Source organism: Capricornis sumatraensis, chromosome 3 (assembly GCF_032405125.1).
Source record: "Capricornis sumatraensis isolate serow.1 chromosome 3, serow.2, whole genome shotgun sequence".
Lineage (NCBI taxonomy): Eukaryota > Metazoa > Chordata > Mammalia > Artiodactyla > Bovidae > Capricornis > Capricornis sumatraensis.
In genome coordinates this window covers 16,037,922-16,052,924 of record NC_091071.1, presented here as the reverse complement: position 1 = coordinate 16,052,924, position 15,003 = coordinate 16,037,922, and the positions used below count along the sequence as shown (strand labels likewise).

Here is a 15,003-nt window from a genome sequence, read left to right as displayed (position 1 = left end):
ACCTTCCCAACTCCGGGGCGTAGGAGAGATAGAGGCTGGGAGAACCCGGGAACCACCGGTTTAAAACTGGTGTGGATAGGATAAGCAACAAGAGCCATGATGTTAGGTAGCAGCGCCCAAGGCCTTGAACGTCGTGCCAGCACTAGTCATGGCTACCAACGGCTTCAGCTTCTCTCACGGCCTGCAACTGCCAGAAACAAATATGGCCACACAGCTACCCAAGACTGTTTCTGGCTGACAACAAAGGCAGCCGCATCACATCATTCTTATTCCTATCTGTTGCCTTTAGATTGCTTTAGAAACTGTAAGTAAAGATAGCACCCACCTAATAAGATGTCATGAATTATCTCTTGGCAGTATCCAAGAGTTAAGAGAACTCTTTTCTTAATTTATGTTAGAACCAAGGTAGTTCAACCCTAGTTTTGCAGATGAGAAAACAAAAAAGGAAAGTTACTGATGATTGTACAACATCAGACCTAAGGGTGACTTTAGAAACTCGGCATTAAGAAATAGAGCACCAGGGACAGGGTTGCTGGCTCAGCTGGCTGCAGATTCCTGCCTGCATTAAGGGTGATTAGACCAAATGATTCTAAGGCTGGAGATTCTGAGTCTGCGATCTCATCTAGTTCCTCTCATTGAAAATTTGGAAAGTGAGGCTCCGGGAGGGAATAGAGGAAGAGGTGTAGATTAAAGTCATTTCATGTAGTCCCAAATAAGGAGCAATTATTCTCTTACCTTCCTCTAGGTGGTAAAGCAGCATCCTGTGTTTTCTTCATCACATCCTTCCCCTGCTAATCTCTCTTGTGGGCTTCCAACAGTCAGTGCCCACCTCTCCCAGCTCTTCCTCCCCACCAGGCCTTCAGACTTGCTGTTTGAAAGGTACCCCCTATGGTATGCTTCCCAGATCACTCAACCAATGAAAAACAGGATCCTACTACCCATACTGGGCTCTAGAAATTCAGCAACATGTCATACATGGCCTCCTCCTTCAAGGAACTCAAAGGAAGGTGGGAGGTAGACGTGAATAACCACAATACAAAGTGTAGCCAAGTTTCGTTTTGCAAGAATGACTACAGATGAGCAAATGGGCATTGTAGCCACCAATCCAGCTCTTTCTTCTTCTTGGGGAAGCATTAATGACCCTGAAATGAGAAACCAGAGCTCTTACCAGCCCCCTGCTCACTCCTACTCTTTGTCCCCAGGCAAAACAGGAACCACAAACCCCAGCTTCCTCTCACAGAGAGGCTGTGGCTTTGAGGGGAGACGGAAATGGCCGAGGTGTAAATACAAGACCTGAGTCACTTGAGCTGCAGTTGCCCCATAGTGCCTCAGCAGACCCCAATTCTGAGATCTCCGGCTCCCACTTTTCCCTTTTGGTCTTCCTCCCTTACCCTCTAGTTCCAAATGCACATCCAAGTCCCTTATGTGATAGATACCTATTTCCCAACCTGCGCTGGAAGCAGCTGTGGGCAGGGCTTGGGGTGAGGATACGTCAGGAAGAGACAGGGGAAGAGGAAGTGTCTTGGGTAGTGGGGAAGACTGGTTCAGTGGGTGGGGACAGTCATTATCAGTTTTCTGGACACACAGAGACAGACAGGATGGATTTCCTCCGGCTACATCTCCCTGGGCTGCATCAGGCCTTGAGGGGGGCACTGGTGAGAGGGGCATAGAGATGCTGGAGACTTTCACCCTGCTCTCTAGGGCCTCACCTTCCTTTCTCCCTCTGAGTCTCTCCTCAAACCCAGATTCCTTCCCCAGGATCACACAGCCTGTTAGCCCAATCTTCTCTGGATTTCAATCCCCCAACCCCCACAAACACATCCACAGGCCTCTCATCTAGGCCTTTTCCTACTCCTTCTGCAGGTCCTGTCCTCCTCCTTCCCCCAGATCCTAGAACCCCTCTTTCTTATCCTGAGTTCCTCTGGTCCAGGGCCCCCAGGGAAAGGGCTGGGCCTCCCCTTAATGCCTTTTGTCTCCCTCCCTCTTTTTTCCTAGGAGTCTCTCAGCACCTTTGTTTCCTACCTTATAGGAGATGAAGTCCCCACTGTAGAGAGGAAGGAGGCATGTGCAGCTGAGGAACCGAGGGAGGTGGCTGCAGGAAGGCCCCTGGGGAAGGTGGAAGAGGAAGCCCAGGAGGCCCTGGAGGGTCTTGGAGGCAGTCAAAGCAAGGAGAATGGAGGGCTGAGACAACATGGAGAGACTGGAAGATGCTGGGAGGAAAGCTCAGCTACAGAACAGACCTGGGGTGGGGGAGAAGGCAGCTCCCGTGGGTCTCAAGCTGAGAGGCAGGACACTGAGGACTGGGAGGCAGCCAAAGCCATCAGATGCCAGGATTCAGGTATCCCCTTGGAGGCCAGAAAGAAGTCTGAGGCAGGGTCTGAGGCTGGTCAAGATAGGAGGAGCCAAGCTCTGGAGAGCCAGGAGCATGATGAGCAGGAAGTGAAGAGAGAGGAGACACTGAGAACACGGGAATGGGAGGAGGAAGAGGTCAGGGCCACAGAGCCAGTGGTGGCGGGAGGGGTGCTGTCAGAGTGGGCCTGGCACAAGGAGCCTGAGGGGAAGGCCGGTGCTGATGGGCACAAGGTGGCAGGGGATGGCAAGGAGTCAGAGCAGGTCGTAAGTGAGGCAGCCGCAGCGGAGATCCAGGGCCCTGGGGCCAAAGGAGCTGGGAGGGAAGAAGGGGTGGCAGTGGTCAGGTGTGGCCGAAGCACAAGGGCACAGGGGACCCAGGAGCCAGGGGCAGAATCTGAGGATGGGGAAGCCTTGGGCAAGGAGGAGGCTGACCTCCCAGGAGTCGAGGAGACAGAATATGGGGCAGTTCCAGGAGAAAGGATCCCAGAGGGTACCGGGAGAGTCTGGGCCCTAGAGGAGACCTCTAAGAGAGACCAGGAGGAGGAGGTGGATGAGAATAGAGAGACCGAAGCAAGCCTGTTCCCTGAACAGACCCAGGTCCTAGGAACCGGGAGAGTGGAAGAAGAAGCCAAAGGCCAGGCAGCAGGGAGGGAGGCTGAGGAAGGTCTGAGGTCAGTGGGGGAGGTAAGGGAGGGCTTTGAGGGCCAAGCAGATCAGGCTGAGGAAGAGGCCGTGGGGAGGCAAGACTCAGAGGTCAAGGCTGGCCAAGCCAGTCTCAAGGAGGTAGTACAAACAGATGAGGCTGAGGAGCAGAGGAAGGAGAGTTGCTCGGCCGCAGAGGCTGAGCTGCCCCAGAACAAAGTAGCCAATGAGGCTAAAGGGGATGTTGACTTGGAGGCAACCCCAGAGGCCAGGCCGCAGCAGTTCAATCGGGGGAGCGGGGAGGAAGAGACTCAGACCCGGGATGAAGCATTGGAGGGGGAGTGGGGTGGCCTTGAGCACAAGGTCACTGAAGGCCAAGAACCTGAGCTGATGGGAGGCCCCCAGACCACAACAGAGCAACTCGAGGAAGGGCCAGTGGGTAAAGAAGAGCTCCAGAGCATTCTAGCCCCAGGCAGAGAGGAGACAAGGAGGAGCCAGCAGGAATGTCCCAGGCACGTGGGGCATGTGAAGCCTGACAGCTCTGTGGCCGAAGCCTGGGAAAACAGAAGAAAGGATGTGGAGAGAGATGATGCCCAGGAGGGAAAAGGAGATGCTGAAGAGGGGAAGGAGGAGGCTACAAGAGGCCAGGCATCGGTGGTGGGGGCTGCAGGAGGCCGAGAGTTGGCACGGCCAGCGATCCCAGAGGCAGGTGGGGAGTGGATGAAAGCAAAGGAAGCCTGGCATGGAGCAGAGGAGGGGGAGGCCCCGGGAGCAGAGAACCAGGAGCAGGGCAGAAGGCTTGGGGCAGAAGCAGGGACCAGCCAGTTCCTGGGAGAGTTGGACACCAGAGAAACCCAGGAGGAGGAGGTAGAGGCCGCTGGGCCCTGCGGGGAGGACAGAGCCTCCAGGAGAGGCTGGAGGCTGGAGGCAGAGGCTATGAGCCCCCAGAGCAGCGAGGGCCCGGAGGCAGATTCTTTGGCTGTCCAGATGGCGGAGGATAAGGCAGCTTTGGAAGGAGGGGCCCTCGGGCCTGGGGAAGGGCCCGAAAGAGAGGCTGGGGATGCCTTTCGGAGAGGCTGGGATTTGGAAGGGAGAGCGGAAGCTCACAGAGGTGAGGAGCTGGTGGAGGCTGCAGAGGGAGAGAAGAGAAGGGGGCAGGAGTTTGGCCTGGAGGGCTCAGCCGAGGAGGAGGTGCCTGGCCGAAGTAGCCAAGCAGAGGCTCCTGAGGCTGCCCTGGAGAGTGAGCCAGAGGGAGAGCCGGTGGGACTAGGGGAATCAGCAGGGGCAGAAGGAATCTGTGGGGTGGATGACTTTCCCTCGGGCTCGCAGGCGCTGAGGGCAGAGGACCTCCTGGGAGGGCAGGCACTGTGGGAAGGAGAGGCTGGGGCATGGCGAGCGAGGGAGCAGGGGCAGAGAGGTGAGGCACAGTGTGGGAACCAGCACCCTGAGGAGGGAAAAACACAAAGGCCCCTTGACGTGGAGGATGCTGGGGTGACTGGAGGCCAAAAAGCAGAGGCTGTGGAGACTGATCCAGAAGGCCTGGAGGGTGTCCAAGGCCTGGAGGGTGTCCAAGGCCAGGAGGACCAGTCGACCAATGAGGACTCTGCGGAGGCTGGGCCTGGACTACAAGGGGAGGCTGACGGGAGCACTGGACAGGATGCTCACAGCAAGTGGGGTGAGGTGAGCGCTCCGGGTAGGGTCCAGGGTGGGACAGAGCAAAATCCCAAAGCTGTAGCCGGCCCCGTGGTACCCTGTCCCCTCTTCCGTATAGGCCCTGCTCCCTGGGTCCCGCCTGGATGTCTCTGTCTCGAGGAGCCGAGTATTCCTGTCCCGCAGCTCCTCGCAGCGCCGCTCCCGGCCCTCCTTCCGACGGACCCCGGTCCCTGAGCCACCCGAGGGGTCTCCCAGCCCTCCACCTGAGGAGGAGCCATCAGCCCCAGAGCAGAGAATCCAGCCAGAGCAGCCACCGGAGCCAACGCCCCCCAGGCCTGAAGGGACTCCACTGCCGGCCAGGAGAAGTCCCTTGGGACAGGGGTGAGCACAGGGTGGGGTGACCCGGCCGGCCTGGGGAAGAGGCTGACAGCATCTGAAGGCCAGCTCCCCATGGCCTGTCTTCCATCTGCAGGTTTGGCCTGGCACACCCAGGCATGATGCAGGAACTGCGAGCCCGGCTGGGCCAGCCAAAGCCCCAGTGACTGGGATTTAAGGCCCCAGGAGCCAGGCGCCAAGCAAGGCTTGCTGGGATGGCTGGGTTGAACCCTGCTCAGCCTGACTCCCCCTGTCGCATTGGGCACGTCCTTTTCAAACCCCCGGGCCTGCGTGTGTCACCGTGGAGCAGACAGAACCGGTTGCCAGTGAGAACTGTGAACTTAAGGAGTCTGCCTCTCCAGTGTGGCTGATGGACCCCTGCCCTGCTGGGGTTGCCTGTCTCTGAGGGCCTGCCTTGCCTGCCTCCTAAATCTATCTCAGCTGCTCGGATGCCCGAGTGAAGACAGAGACAGTTCTCCCCACAGCCTTCCTTCTTGGACAGCACCCACTCTTTGCTCCCCAACCCTGTCCCTGACCAGGCCCTTGGTGCTGTGGGAGAGGAACGCAAACCTCTGAGGTTGAAGCCAGCTTGGAGGAAAGGGTCAGGAGGGACTGTGGAGCTCCATTTGCAATCAAAGGAAAGCATGCCCGTTGCCTGGAACTTCCAGAATGGAAGCTGAGTCCAGGAACTCTGCTGGTTACTATGACAACCACCAGCTGAACAAACCAGAGTGGGAGAAGGTGGGCCAGAAACCCTCAAAATAGAGGAGCAGAGAGGAGTCCAGGGTGGCCAAAAGCTGCAGCCTCTGCGCCAGGGCCCCTCGGTGTCAGGCACCCCTTCTCTGGAAAGAAACCAAGGCAGAGAGAGGGTGGGAGTGCTTTATTAGACAGCATGGTGGCCTAGTCTGAGGATGACTAGCAGGCCCCCCAAACAATAAATAAACCTTCATTTTTCTAAACAATAAATAAATATCTAAGAAATAAATATCTGACAAGGACTGGAGGGGCCTTAAGTTATTGGGTAGGGTTTGGGATGGGGTCGTTCGTGCCTTGTCTAAGGCAAATGAGCTGGAGGCTGTCTGATGGCCCAGACTCCAGTCCTCAAGTCCTAATGGGTTCAGCTAAGAGGTCACTCCATCAGGGCTGGAGCTGGGCGTGGGGAACCCCAAGGCCTGGACTGAGTTCCCGGCCCGGGAGAGCAGCAGCAAGTCCCGCACGGTCCGAGACAAGACAAGTTCCAAGGAGTGTAGCAACCGGTAAGTGTAGAGAAACCGGGACCAGGATACCTGGGCAGATATCTGCAAGGGGGTGCCCAGAGCCCCTGGGAGCAGTCCTTTTTCCTCCTCATTCTCATGCTCTTCAGGAAGGTCGAATCCTGCAGCCAGCACCTGCAAGGAGAGGCCCAGGGGGTGAGAGAATGGCCAGCCTGGGACCCCAAGTGAAACCTTATCTCTTTCTGTGCCCCATGGTATAGAGTGACATCAGAGACCACAAGGTTAAGATTTCCCTGGACAACCCCTACTTCACATCTTCCATGATGTCATGGTTTCATGTGAACTGCCTGATTCTTTTTTTGGTCCAAAAAAAAAGAAAATTGGAAGTCACAAGGCAAGATGGTGCTCACAGAGCAGGCTGTCACTCACCCAGGATTACCCTGGGGATTGGGGGTTCTGGAAGTTCCTCTCTTTCTCTCTCTCTCTTTTTTCTTTTGGTTGTGGTTCAGGGTTTAAGGATGTTCCCCGACCAGGGATTGAACTTGGTCCCCAGGAATGAAAGTCTGGAGTCCTGAGAGGCTTAGTATGAGTCTCATTAGGCCACCAGGGAACTGGAAGCTCCTCTCTCAAGAGTCATCTTAGGCTCAGAAATGGGCATAAAGGCGATCTGGTTAGTTTTTATGCTGTCTTCCTTTTCTATTATTTTATTAAGGATAAAATTCCTATTTCCCTTTGAAATGTTCAAGAAAATCTGGTGATGTCAGAGGAAGAGAGAGAAGGGAACCTAATTGGCTGCAGGACCTGCTGATGCTAGGTGCTGTCCTGGCTTCTCTCATTTAAGACCAAGACCCCAACAGAAGGCAAAGATTCAGGGAGCAGGGCCAGGGCCTCGTTTACCTACACATACACACTCCCACACACACACAGCATCTCCTTCCAGACACCCTATGTCTGGGCAGGGGGAGTGTTTTAAAAAGGAGCCAATGAAAAATAAAAGAAAAAAGTACCAAAAAAAAAAAAAAGGAGCCAGTGAGCCTTAGTTGTGTGTGTTGGTCTCTGGGGGTGGAGGAGGGTGGATGGACACTCTACCTGGAAGTGGAGATGCTGCTGCAAATCTCGGAGATCCAACCTCGTGGCCTGCAGTTGCATCCTCTCCGAACTGGTCCAGAATTCCTGTCTCCCCAGCCCTCCCAACAGGGTATGGAAGGGACGAAGTGTCAGGGAGAGGAAGCAGAGTCGTTCTGGGTCCTGTGGCAGGGGAGGGAAGGCATCAGGAAAGGCCTGTAGGCCAAGGATCCATCACTTGCAACCCATCTGATCTCTCTCTGGGTCCCATCCCCAACACAACTCCAGTCTCCATCCATTCCATCACCAAATCTATTCTTGGTAGAGCCTTTTTTTTTGGCCACACCATGCATGCGGGATCTTAGTTCCCCAATCAGGGAGTGAACCTACACCCCCTGCAGGGCAAGCATGGAGTCATAACCACTGGACCACCAGGGAACTCCCTCCATGTCTATTCTCATCCTTAACCCCAACTCCATCCGTACTTCTTTCTTGTACTCATCACCATTCCTATCCCCACAGTCTCTGATCTCTATCCTATCTCCTTTGCCAACCTCATTTTCAGTCTTATGCCCAGACTCATCTCTAACCCGTAACCGCATCTCCATCCTCCTGTCAGTCTCTACCCGCAGCCCCATTCCGTTCCCTCTCTACCATCCCATCCCAGCTCCATCTCCTCATTGTTTTTATTCTGTCTCCATCTTCTTTCCCATCCTTATTCCCATTCTTATCCCATCTCATCCCATTCTTATCTTATTCCATGTGTCCAGCCTCACTGTCACCATGTCTCCATCCCATCTCCAGCTCTACCCACCCCCATTCCAGTCCCAGCATCACCAGCAATCCTCACTCCTTCTCTGTCCCCCACTTCATTTTCACTCATCTCCGACCTCTTCCCTTTCCTAACCTCTCATCATTCTCACTCCTCATAACTGCATGCCTCCTCCCTACTAATCTCTATCTCCAATCCCATTCTATTCCCGTCCCGGCCTCTGTCCTTGCTCAGCTTCATTCTTACCTTCTTCCTAATGCCATTTCTTTATTCCAGCGTCATCTTTATACTCAATGACTTATCCAGCCTCATCCAGACGCTCTGCTTCAATTTATCCCCAAACCCATCTTCAATTCAGTGGGCTTTATCTCCATGGACCCAGACCAGCCTTACTGCCAGTTTGCCTGCCCCACCCCGCCAGTCCCCCACTCACAGAGAGGCCACGCCAGGCCTGGAAGGTCGTGGAAACGTTGGGGAGCTGCTCTCCCAGGGGCAAGAGGTCGAGGTTCACTCCTGGCAGGTGAGATTCAGCCTATGGGACAAGATCTCTAAGTGGGGGCCCAAGGGGGTTAGGGATCTTCCCATCCCCAGAGCCAGCTGCATTAGGGAAACTCACAAAGTGATGAGCCTGGACCCGAACCGCAGAGAGCAACTTCTTAGCGAGATGCAGGCTGACCTTGAACTCCCTCTGCAACTCTTGCAGGCTCAGGGGGGGCCTCCCTGGGGGCCTCGGGAATCCCCAGACACCAGCACGAGCCAGAAGCAAGAAGAGCAGCAAAAGGCTGAGCCCTGGAGAGAAGGGGGAGGGGAGTGGACAAGATGAGGGGCAAGCTGGGGGAGAACTTGGGGCAAGCTGGGGGAGAACTTGGGCGAAGGAAGGAAGGGACCATGCCTTTTCTGAGCCTGTGCTACAGGCACGCACTATGTGTCATCCCACTGACCCCTCAAAACCACTAATGAGCTATTGAGACACCATATGGCATCTCTTGTGGGCTTCCCATGTGGCGCAAGTGGTAAGAACCGCCTGCCAATGCAGGAGACATGAGAGACTCGCATTCATTCCCTGGGTTGGGAAGATCCCCTGGAGGAGGGCATGGCAACCCACTCCAGTATTTCTGCCTGCAGAATCCCACGGACAGAGGAGCCTGATGGGCCGCAGCCCAAAGAGTCGCACAGAGTCGGACACAACTGAAGTGACTTGGCACGCATGCACGCACGCATACCTCTCTGTACAATGAAAGGAAAATGCCCCTTCCCCAGGATCACACAGCCTGGCGCAGAGTGCCCACTTTTGAAGCAAATCTCGGGCTGCATCTGGATCGCCACTAACTCCCTTGGCCAAGTGTCCTCCTCAGTGCACAAACGGCACAAGGGTGTGAGGCAGGCTGGGTGCTATTATTCTCCCTATTTTGTGGATGGGGAAAGTGAGGCTCAGGGAGGGTGACCTGCCACAGGGTGAGTGGACCAGGACTGGCATCCAGATTGGCCCAAATGCAGAGCCTGAGTGCTCCCTCCAGGGACCTCAGAGGAAGGCCACCACCTCCACCACAGTGGGCACAGTCTATTCTGCCAACGATTCCCCAGGCTTAGCCAGGTGGCTTGGATGGCTTGAACCAGAACCCCAGGGGAGGGCTGGTGATGCTGAAGGCTCTATCCCAGGGAGTCAGAAGGACAGATGGGTCCAGCCTCCCCCAAGGCAGGTAGATCACTCTGCAGTGTGGGAGAATCAGGGGTACAGGAGAGGGAGGAGGGCCTGGAATGGGAGGCAGCAGCCCCGTTTCCCAATTGGGTTCTTCCCTTGGGCAAGCCACCTCTGATCTCTACGGCTTGGGCTCCCATCTGTAAAATGGAGGATCAGATGGGCGGATCTCTGCAAGTGCCTCCCGCCCTGCATTTCCTGGAAAGAAGGAAGAGGGGCAGTGGGGCTGGAGCTCTGGGAAGAGGGCAGTTTCTTCTTCAGGGAGAGGAAATCTAGCAATCCCTAGGCAGTTGCACAACTCTACTCGAAACCCAAAGCAAAACTGCTTACTAAGTCGAAGTCTATTCTTGACTCCCTCTTCTCTCCCTGCCTCTTTCCTATCTGTTCTCTATCTCCAAACCCTGAGCTCTGCTCCTTGAAATGTCCTCTCAATAAAGACTAAGGGGAACTTCTGGGTGCTTCCGCTATCCCCATGGACTTCCAGAGATGGGGGGTCTTGTCTCTAATCTCCAGCATTCAGGCTCCGTGGCTTGGGGGCCACTCTGACACCCTGGAGACTTAAGACAGAGTGAGGTCCTTTCTAGTTCCATATATTGCCCACCCAGAACTGAGCTGTGCCATTTCCTGCTGACCCCCTGTTTTCTGCTTGGACTCTGGAGCCCCCAGACCCTTCCCTTGGCTTCTCCTTCCCCTCTGCAGCCAGTCCTGGGGGTCTGGACCTGGTCTTTGAGGGTTCTGTCCCCATCTTGCAGCCCTTGGTCTCTACTCTGACCCTGCCATTGGCTCCTCTGCCTGTATCTCTGGTTCCACCTCTGAGTCCTTCAGTCACCCACTGGAGCTTAAGCCACCTTCCAAGCTTCAAACTCCACACCCTTGACCCAGTAAGGCTGCTGACTCCTTGGCCCCAGTCCCCTGCTCCTTCTGTCCTTCCTCTAGCCAGCCCCAGTTCTCAGCCAAGCTGACTGAGCAGGGGCTCATTCATCCCAAATAAATGCTTAGTTTATCTGCCTGGCCCTGATCCTGGTCAAACTGCCTGCCCAGTTTTCCCCATTCATGCCAGTCAGGTCTTCCCATCCTCAGCCCAGCTCTCACCAAATATCCTCCCTTCTACTCCTGTCCCCTCATTCATGCTAGCCAACCTGCCCCACCCTCTGCCCAGCCCCAGCCTCTGCCTCAGCCCTTCTCCCCGAGTTATTCCTATCTCATTCCCATCCTACAGCCAGCTGTGTCCTATATCCGTGTGTGTGTGTCTGTGTGTGTGTGTGTCTGTGTGTGTTACTTGCTCAGCCTCTTTCCTTAGTCTTGGCCACATTGTAGCCCCTCAGCCTTTGGCCCCCATCCACAGTGGTCAAGTTCACCCCTCCTCTGCCCAGTCTCAGCCAAACCCCCACCCCTCCGCCCCCAACCCTGGCCTCAAACTCACGCCAGCCAAGGTCGCCTGCCGTCTGGCCCATGGCGGGGCCCAGCCTCCTTGGACAGCCATCTCCCAGGCAGGGGGAGTCTTATACTGGGGGCTGCGCCCAGTTTCACTTTCCGTCCTGCTTCTACTTTCGGCTTTGTGTTCACCGAGTCTTCCCTCATCACCACCCCTTGCTAAAATGAGGAAATGTAATTTCCCTTCCCAGAGAGGGTGGGAGGTGCAGTGAGGGTGGCGGGAAGCTGGGGTTTCGGTCAATCTCAGCTCCTGACTCCCTGCTGCACTCTACAGTCCAGCCATCCCCTTACTTCCCCACTCTTGAGTGAGCCGCCCCATTCTGCTTGCTAGTAGGTCCCAGAGACTCCAGCCCCTCTCCTGTTTCTCTTCTTTGTCACCATCATCCCAGTGCCATCACAGTCCATTGTCCTTCCAAAGATGGATGGCCAGGTAAGGGGATTGCCCATTAGAGGGGACTTGGGGTTTTGAGTCATCCTTATGCTCTGTTGGTTTACCAGATGGCTGAGGGAGGGAGTGCCAGGGAGGTCAGGGTTCAGTGGGTGGCCGGGATGGGGCTTTGTGGGAGGCGGTAGGGTCTCAGTCTGGGGAGAGTCAAGCTTTCAGTCTGTAGTCAGGGTCAGGGTGGGATGAGAACAGGTTCATTCAGGGCCAAGCTCAGACTTTAGCCAGGATCAGATCTAGGATTAGCACTCAGGACTTGGTCTACAGTCAGACTCGAAACTTCATCTGGGGTCAACGCCCTGGCTCTGCCTGTGTTTGGGGTCAGAGCTATCAATGATGAGGGGGCCCTGTGTGGAACCAGTTACGGTTGGGCTCAGAGCTCAAACCAGACCGGGCACAAACTTCAGTCTGTGGCCAACATCCCAACCGCTTGGGTGACTCAGGTCAGGGCTCAGGCTTGGGCCGAGTTAAGAGCTCAGTGGATGAGCAGAGTCAGGGCTCAGCCCATGCCCAGCTTGGGGTTCTGTGAGGTCAGGATCAGGGCTCGGCCAGGTCCCCACATTTCTCTTGTGTTTCTGCTCTGTAGATGGCTGTCAGGGCTGGTTACAGATCTCCCTTCCAGCGCTGCCCTGCCCTCAGGCCCACCCTGGATTTCCCATCTTCAAGGAGAAGATGGGGTTTCTTGGTCTTCCCCCAAGCCCACTGCTGCCACTTTCCTTTTAGGACCCATGGGGTTTCCCTGCTGAGCCCTGGGGGTGTTACAGAAACCAAAGGGGCTTCCCCTTCCTATACCCTGCCTCCCCAGCTGTGCCCATGCGCAGGGCCACCAGGGACCAACTCCCAGGGAAGTATCAGCACTGGCCAAGGAACCATGCAGAAGGGCACTGGAGAAGGAAAAGGAAGAGCGGCTGGCGCCTGCCTATCCCGGACCAGTTTCCTTTGCAGCGCCCCCCAGTGGTGGCAACCCGTTCCCCCACATCCCAGGCAACTGATACTCCTCCCTGTCGGGTCCCATCCATCCTGAGACTGATGCTGACAAGGCCCTGGCTGGTCTTCCTCACATCCCTGAGTCCTGCCGTTGTCCTGGAGGCATGGACACTCTGCCCCTTCCCTGACCACAGCCACTCCTGACTCTTTGCCATCACCCAGAGCCGCTTTACCTTTCAAACCTCGAACCCCACCTTCCACTCTCTGACCACAACCTCCTGACCTTCCCAACCGTCTCAGTGTTCCCTGGAACCTCCCGGCCTTTGCTGCTTCTCAGTCTGGCTACGGCTGACTCCTCCAGCCTCACATCTCCCTCCAGCCCTCGTCTTGCTCCACCAATTGCTTCTTTGCCTTTGCACAGGCGGGTCTCTCATCTTAGAATGCCCTCACTGCCTTCTCTGGAGTTCCCTTTCCCCAGCCTTTTCTGTACCCAGACCCCTCAGCATGGGCTTTCTTCCCTGAATGGCTCATCCCTTCCTGCCATGAATCTTGCCTCCAGCGGACATCTCACATTTCTTTGTCTTGCCCACTCTATCCACACTCATACCTCTCTAGTCATACTGGCCTCCTCCTGGCTCTTAGAACATCCTGCCTCAGGACCTTTGCACTTGCTGTTCTGCTTCATGTGTGCAAAGCTCACTCCCTCCTTACTACTGTGCACAAATGTCTCCTTCACAAATAAGATCTTCACTGACTACCCTGATAAAAGGTGACCCTGCCCCTGGAACTCTCTATTCCCTTCCCTGTACTATTTTTCTGCATAGCACTTTAGATATCAAGTGTTTTTAGATATTGAACATTTTCTCTCTCTCTCTCTTTTTTTTTGTTCTGTCTCCAGGCACTGGAATATGGGTTCCACAAGGATGGGAATTTTTGCCTGTTTTATGCACTGATGCATCCTCAGTAGCTAACAAGAGCATGTTCTCAATAAATCATTGAACCAATCTGTCTTCTCCCAACAAGTGTCTAATCCAGGTTTTGCTTATGGCTGGTGAGCTGTAAACTGCTAAGATGAAACAGAAAGTTTGGGACCAGCAAAGCCCTGAGGTCTCACAACCAGCTTTCTCCCAGTCTGGCCAAGGTTTCAGCCAGGTGCTGAGTGGGTAAGGAAGCACCCGGGCTGCTGAGCACTGGCCCTAGGAGAGATCTTAGTAGATCCTTGGCGAAAAGCCAGAGGGCCAGTGAAGGCTGTGCCAGCCTCTGCCCACATCCTTGAAGGATGGGCCTGAGTCTACCACCTGGGCCTCAGCTTCCACAAGTAGATCTTGGCTGGAGGGTTGAGGCTTGGGCTGGGGCCAGCAGGAAATGGAAGGGATGTGGTGAGGGGTAACAACTGCTGGAAAGAGCTCTAGACTCTGGTGTGCAGCGAACCCTCCTGGTGACTTCAGGTGAGTCACTAGCCTGCTCTGGACCTCAGTTTCCTCATTGAAGAATGATAACAATTTTCAAATGCTGCCATGATGATTACATAGAGAAATTAAAACCCAGATGATTAAAAAACAGAGAGAGAGAAAGGAACCATCTGCCAATTTTTCTGATTATTTTCCAAGCCCTGTTACAGCTCTGACCATGTGGGGCACTCCATGGGGTTGCATGGGAATCCTGAGTTCAGGAAGCAGAAGTTAGAAGCCTCAGATGTGACATCAGGACAGAATCAGGGCGGGGAAATCTTGTTCAAGGTTACAGAGCAGATCAGTGGCAGAATGAAGACTGGAACTCAATTCCCTCGTTTTCAGCCTGGGCTGGCCAGGGGAATCCCTGGGCCCCATGATGTCAGCTTCGAGGTTTGGAACTAACCCCCTGGTGAAACCAAGATGGCCTTCAGTGAAGGCAGGAAGACTGAGGGGGGAGGTAAGGCCAAGTTGGAGCTGGGGTCACACTGCTATCTCCAAAACACAAGTGATAAGACCCAGAGGCTAGGCACAGCACCCATCAGCTCTCGCAAGATGAGAGGTGAATAAAGTCCTACATCCCAGCCCTGATCATTGCACTCCTTGTACGCATGCGCCTTACTCCTCGCCACATCTATGGTTTCTTCTGCAGTGTCTCGGGAGTAAAAGAACTTGCCTGCCAATGCAGGAGACGCAGGGGATGTGTGTTTGATCTGTGGGTCGGGAAGATCCCCTGGAGGACGAAATGGCAACCCATTCCAGTATTCTTGCCAGGATAATCCCATAGACAGAGGAGCCTGGCAGGCTACAGTCCTTGGGGTTGCAAAGAGCTGGACACGACTGGAGTCCCAGCGTCCTGCCCTGTGCTCAAGGCAGCTGTGAGGCAGCTTGGGTGCCACGCCCCCACGACCTTGGGGTGGGGCAGGGGAAGTCTAGCAAGAAAAAAAGGCTTCTCACCCTCAGTCCCTCCTTTTTTT

At 55.1% G+C, this 15,003-nt stretch overlaps 2 protein-coding genes across 2 annotated transcripts; one reads left to right on the top strand and one right to left on the bottom strand.

Moving 5' to 3' along the window:
* Positions 1 to 1,598: 1,598 nt before the first annotated feature.
* Positions 1,599 to 5,908, top strand: APOBR (apolipoprotein B receptor). The gene is made up of 4 exons (XM_068968193.1): positions 1,599 to 1,655; positions 1,996 to 4,674; positions 4,766 to 5,028; positions 5,120 to 5,908. The coding sequence occupies exons 1-4, from the start codon at positions 1,599 to 1,601 to the stop codon at positions 5,187 to 5,189; spliced, it is 3,069 nt and encodes a 1,022-aa protein (XP_068824294.1). The 3' UTR covers positions 5,190 to 5,908.
* A 235-nt stretch (positions 5,909 to 6,143) lies between these two features.
* On the bottom strand, positions 6,144 to 11,272 carry IL27 (interleukin 27). The gene is made up of 5 exons (XM_068968383.1): positions 11,196 to 11,272; positions 8,690 to 8,862; positions 8,507 to 8,605; positions 7,326 to 7,484; positions 6,144 to 6,410 (listed from the first exon to the last, which is right to left on the bottom strand). The coding sequence occupies exons 1-5, from the start codon at positions 11,224 to 11,226 to the stop codon at positions 6,144 to 6,146; spliced, it is 729 nt and encodes a 242-aa protein (XP_068824484.1). The 5' UTR covers positions 11,227 to 11,272.
* Between the last annotated feature and the right edge of the window lie 3,731 nt (positions 11,273 to 15,003).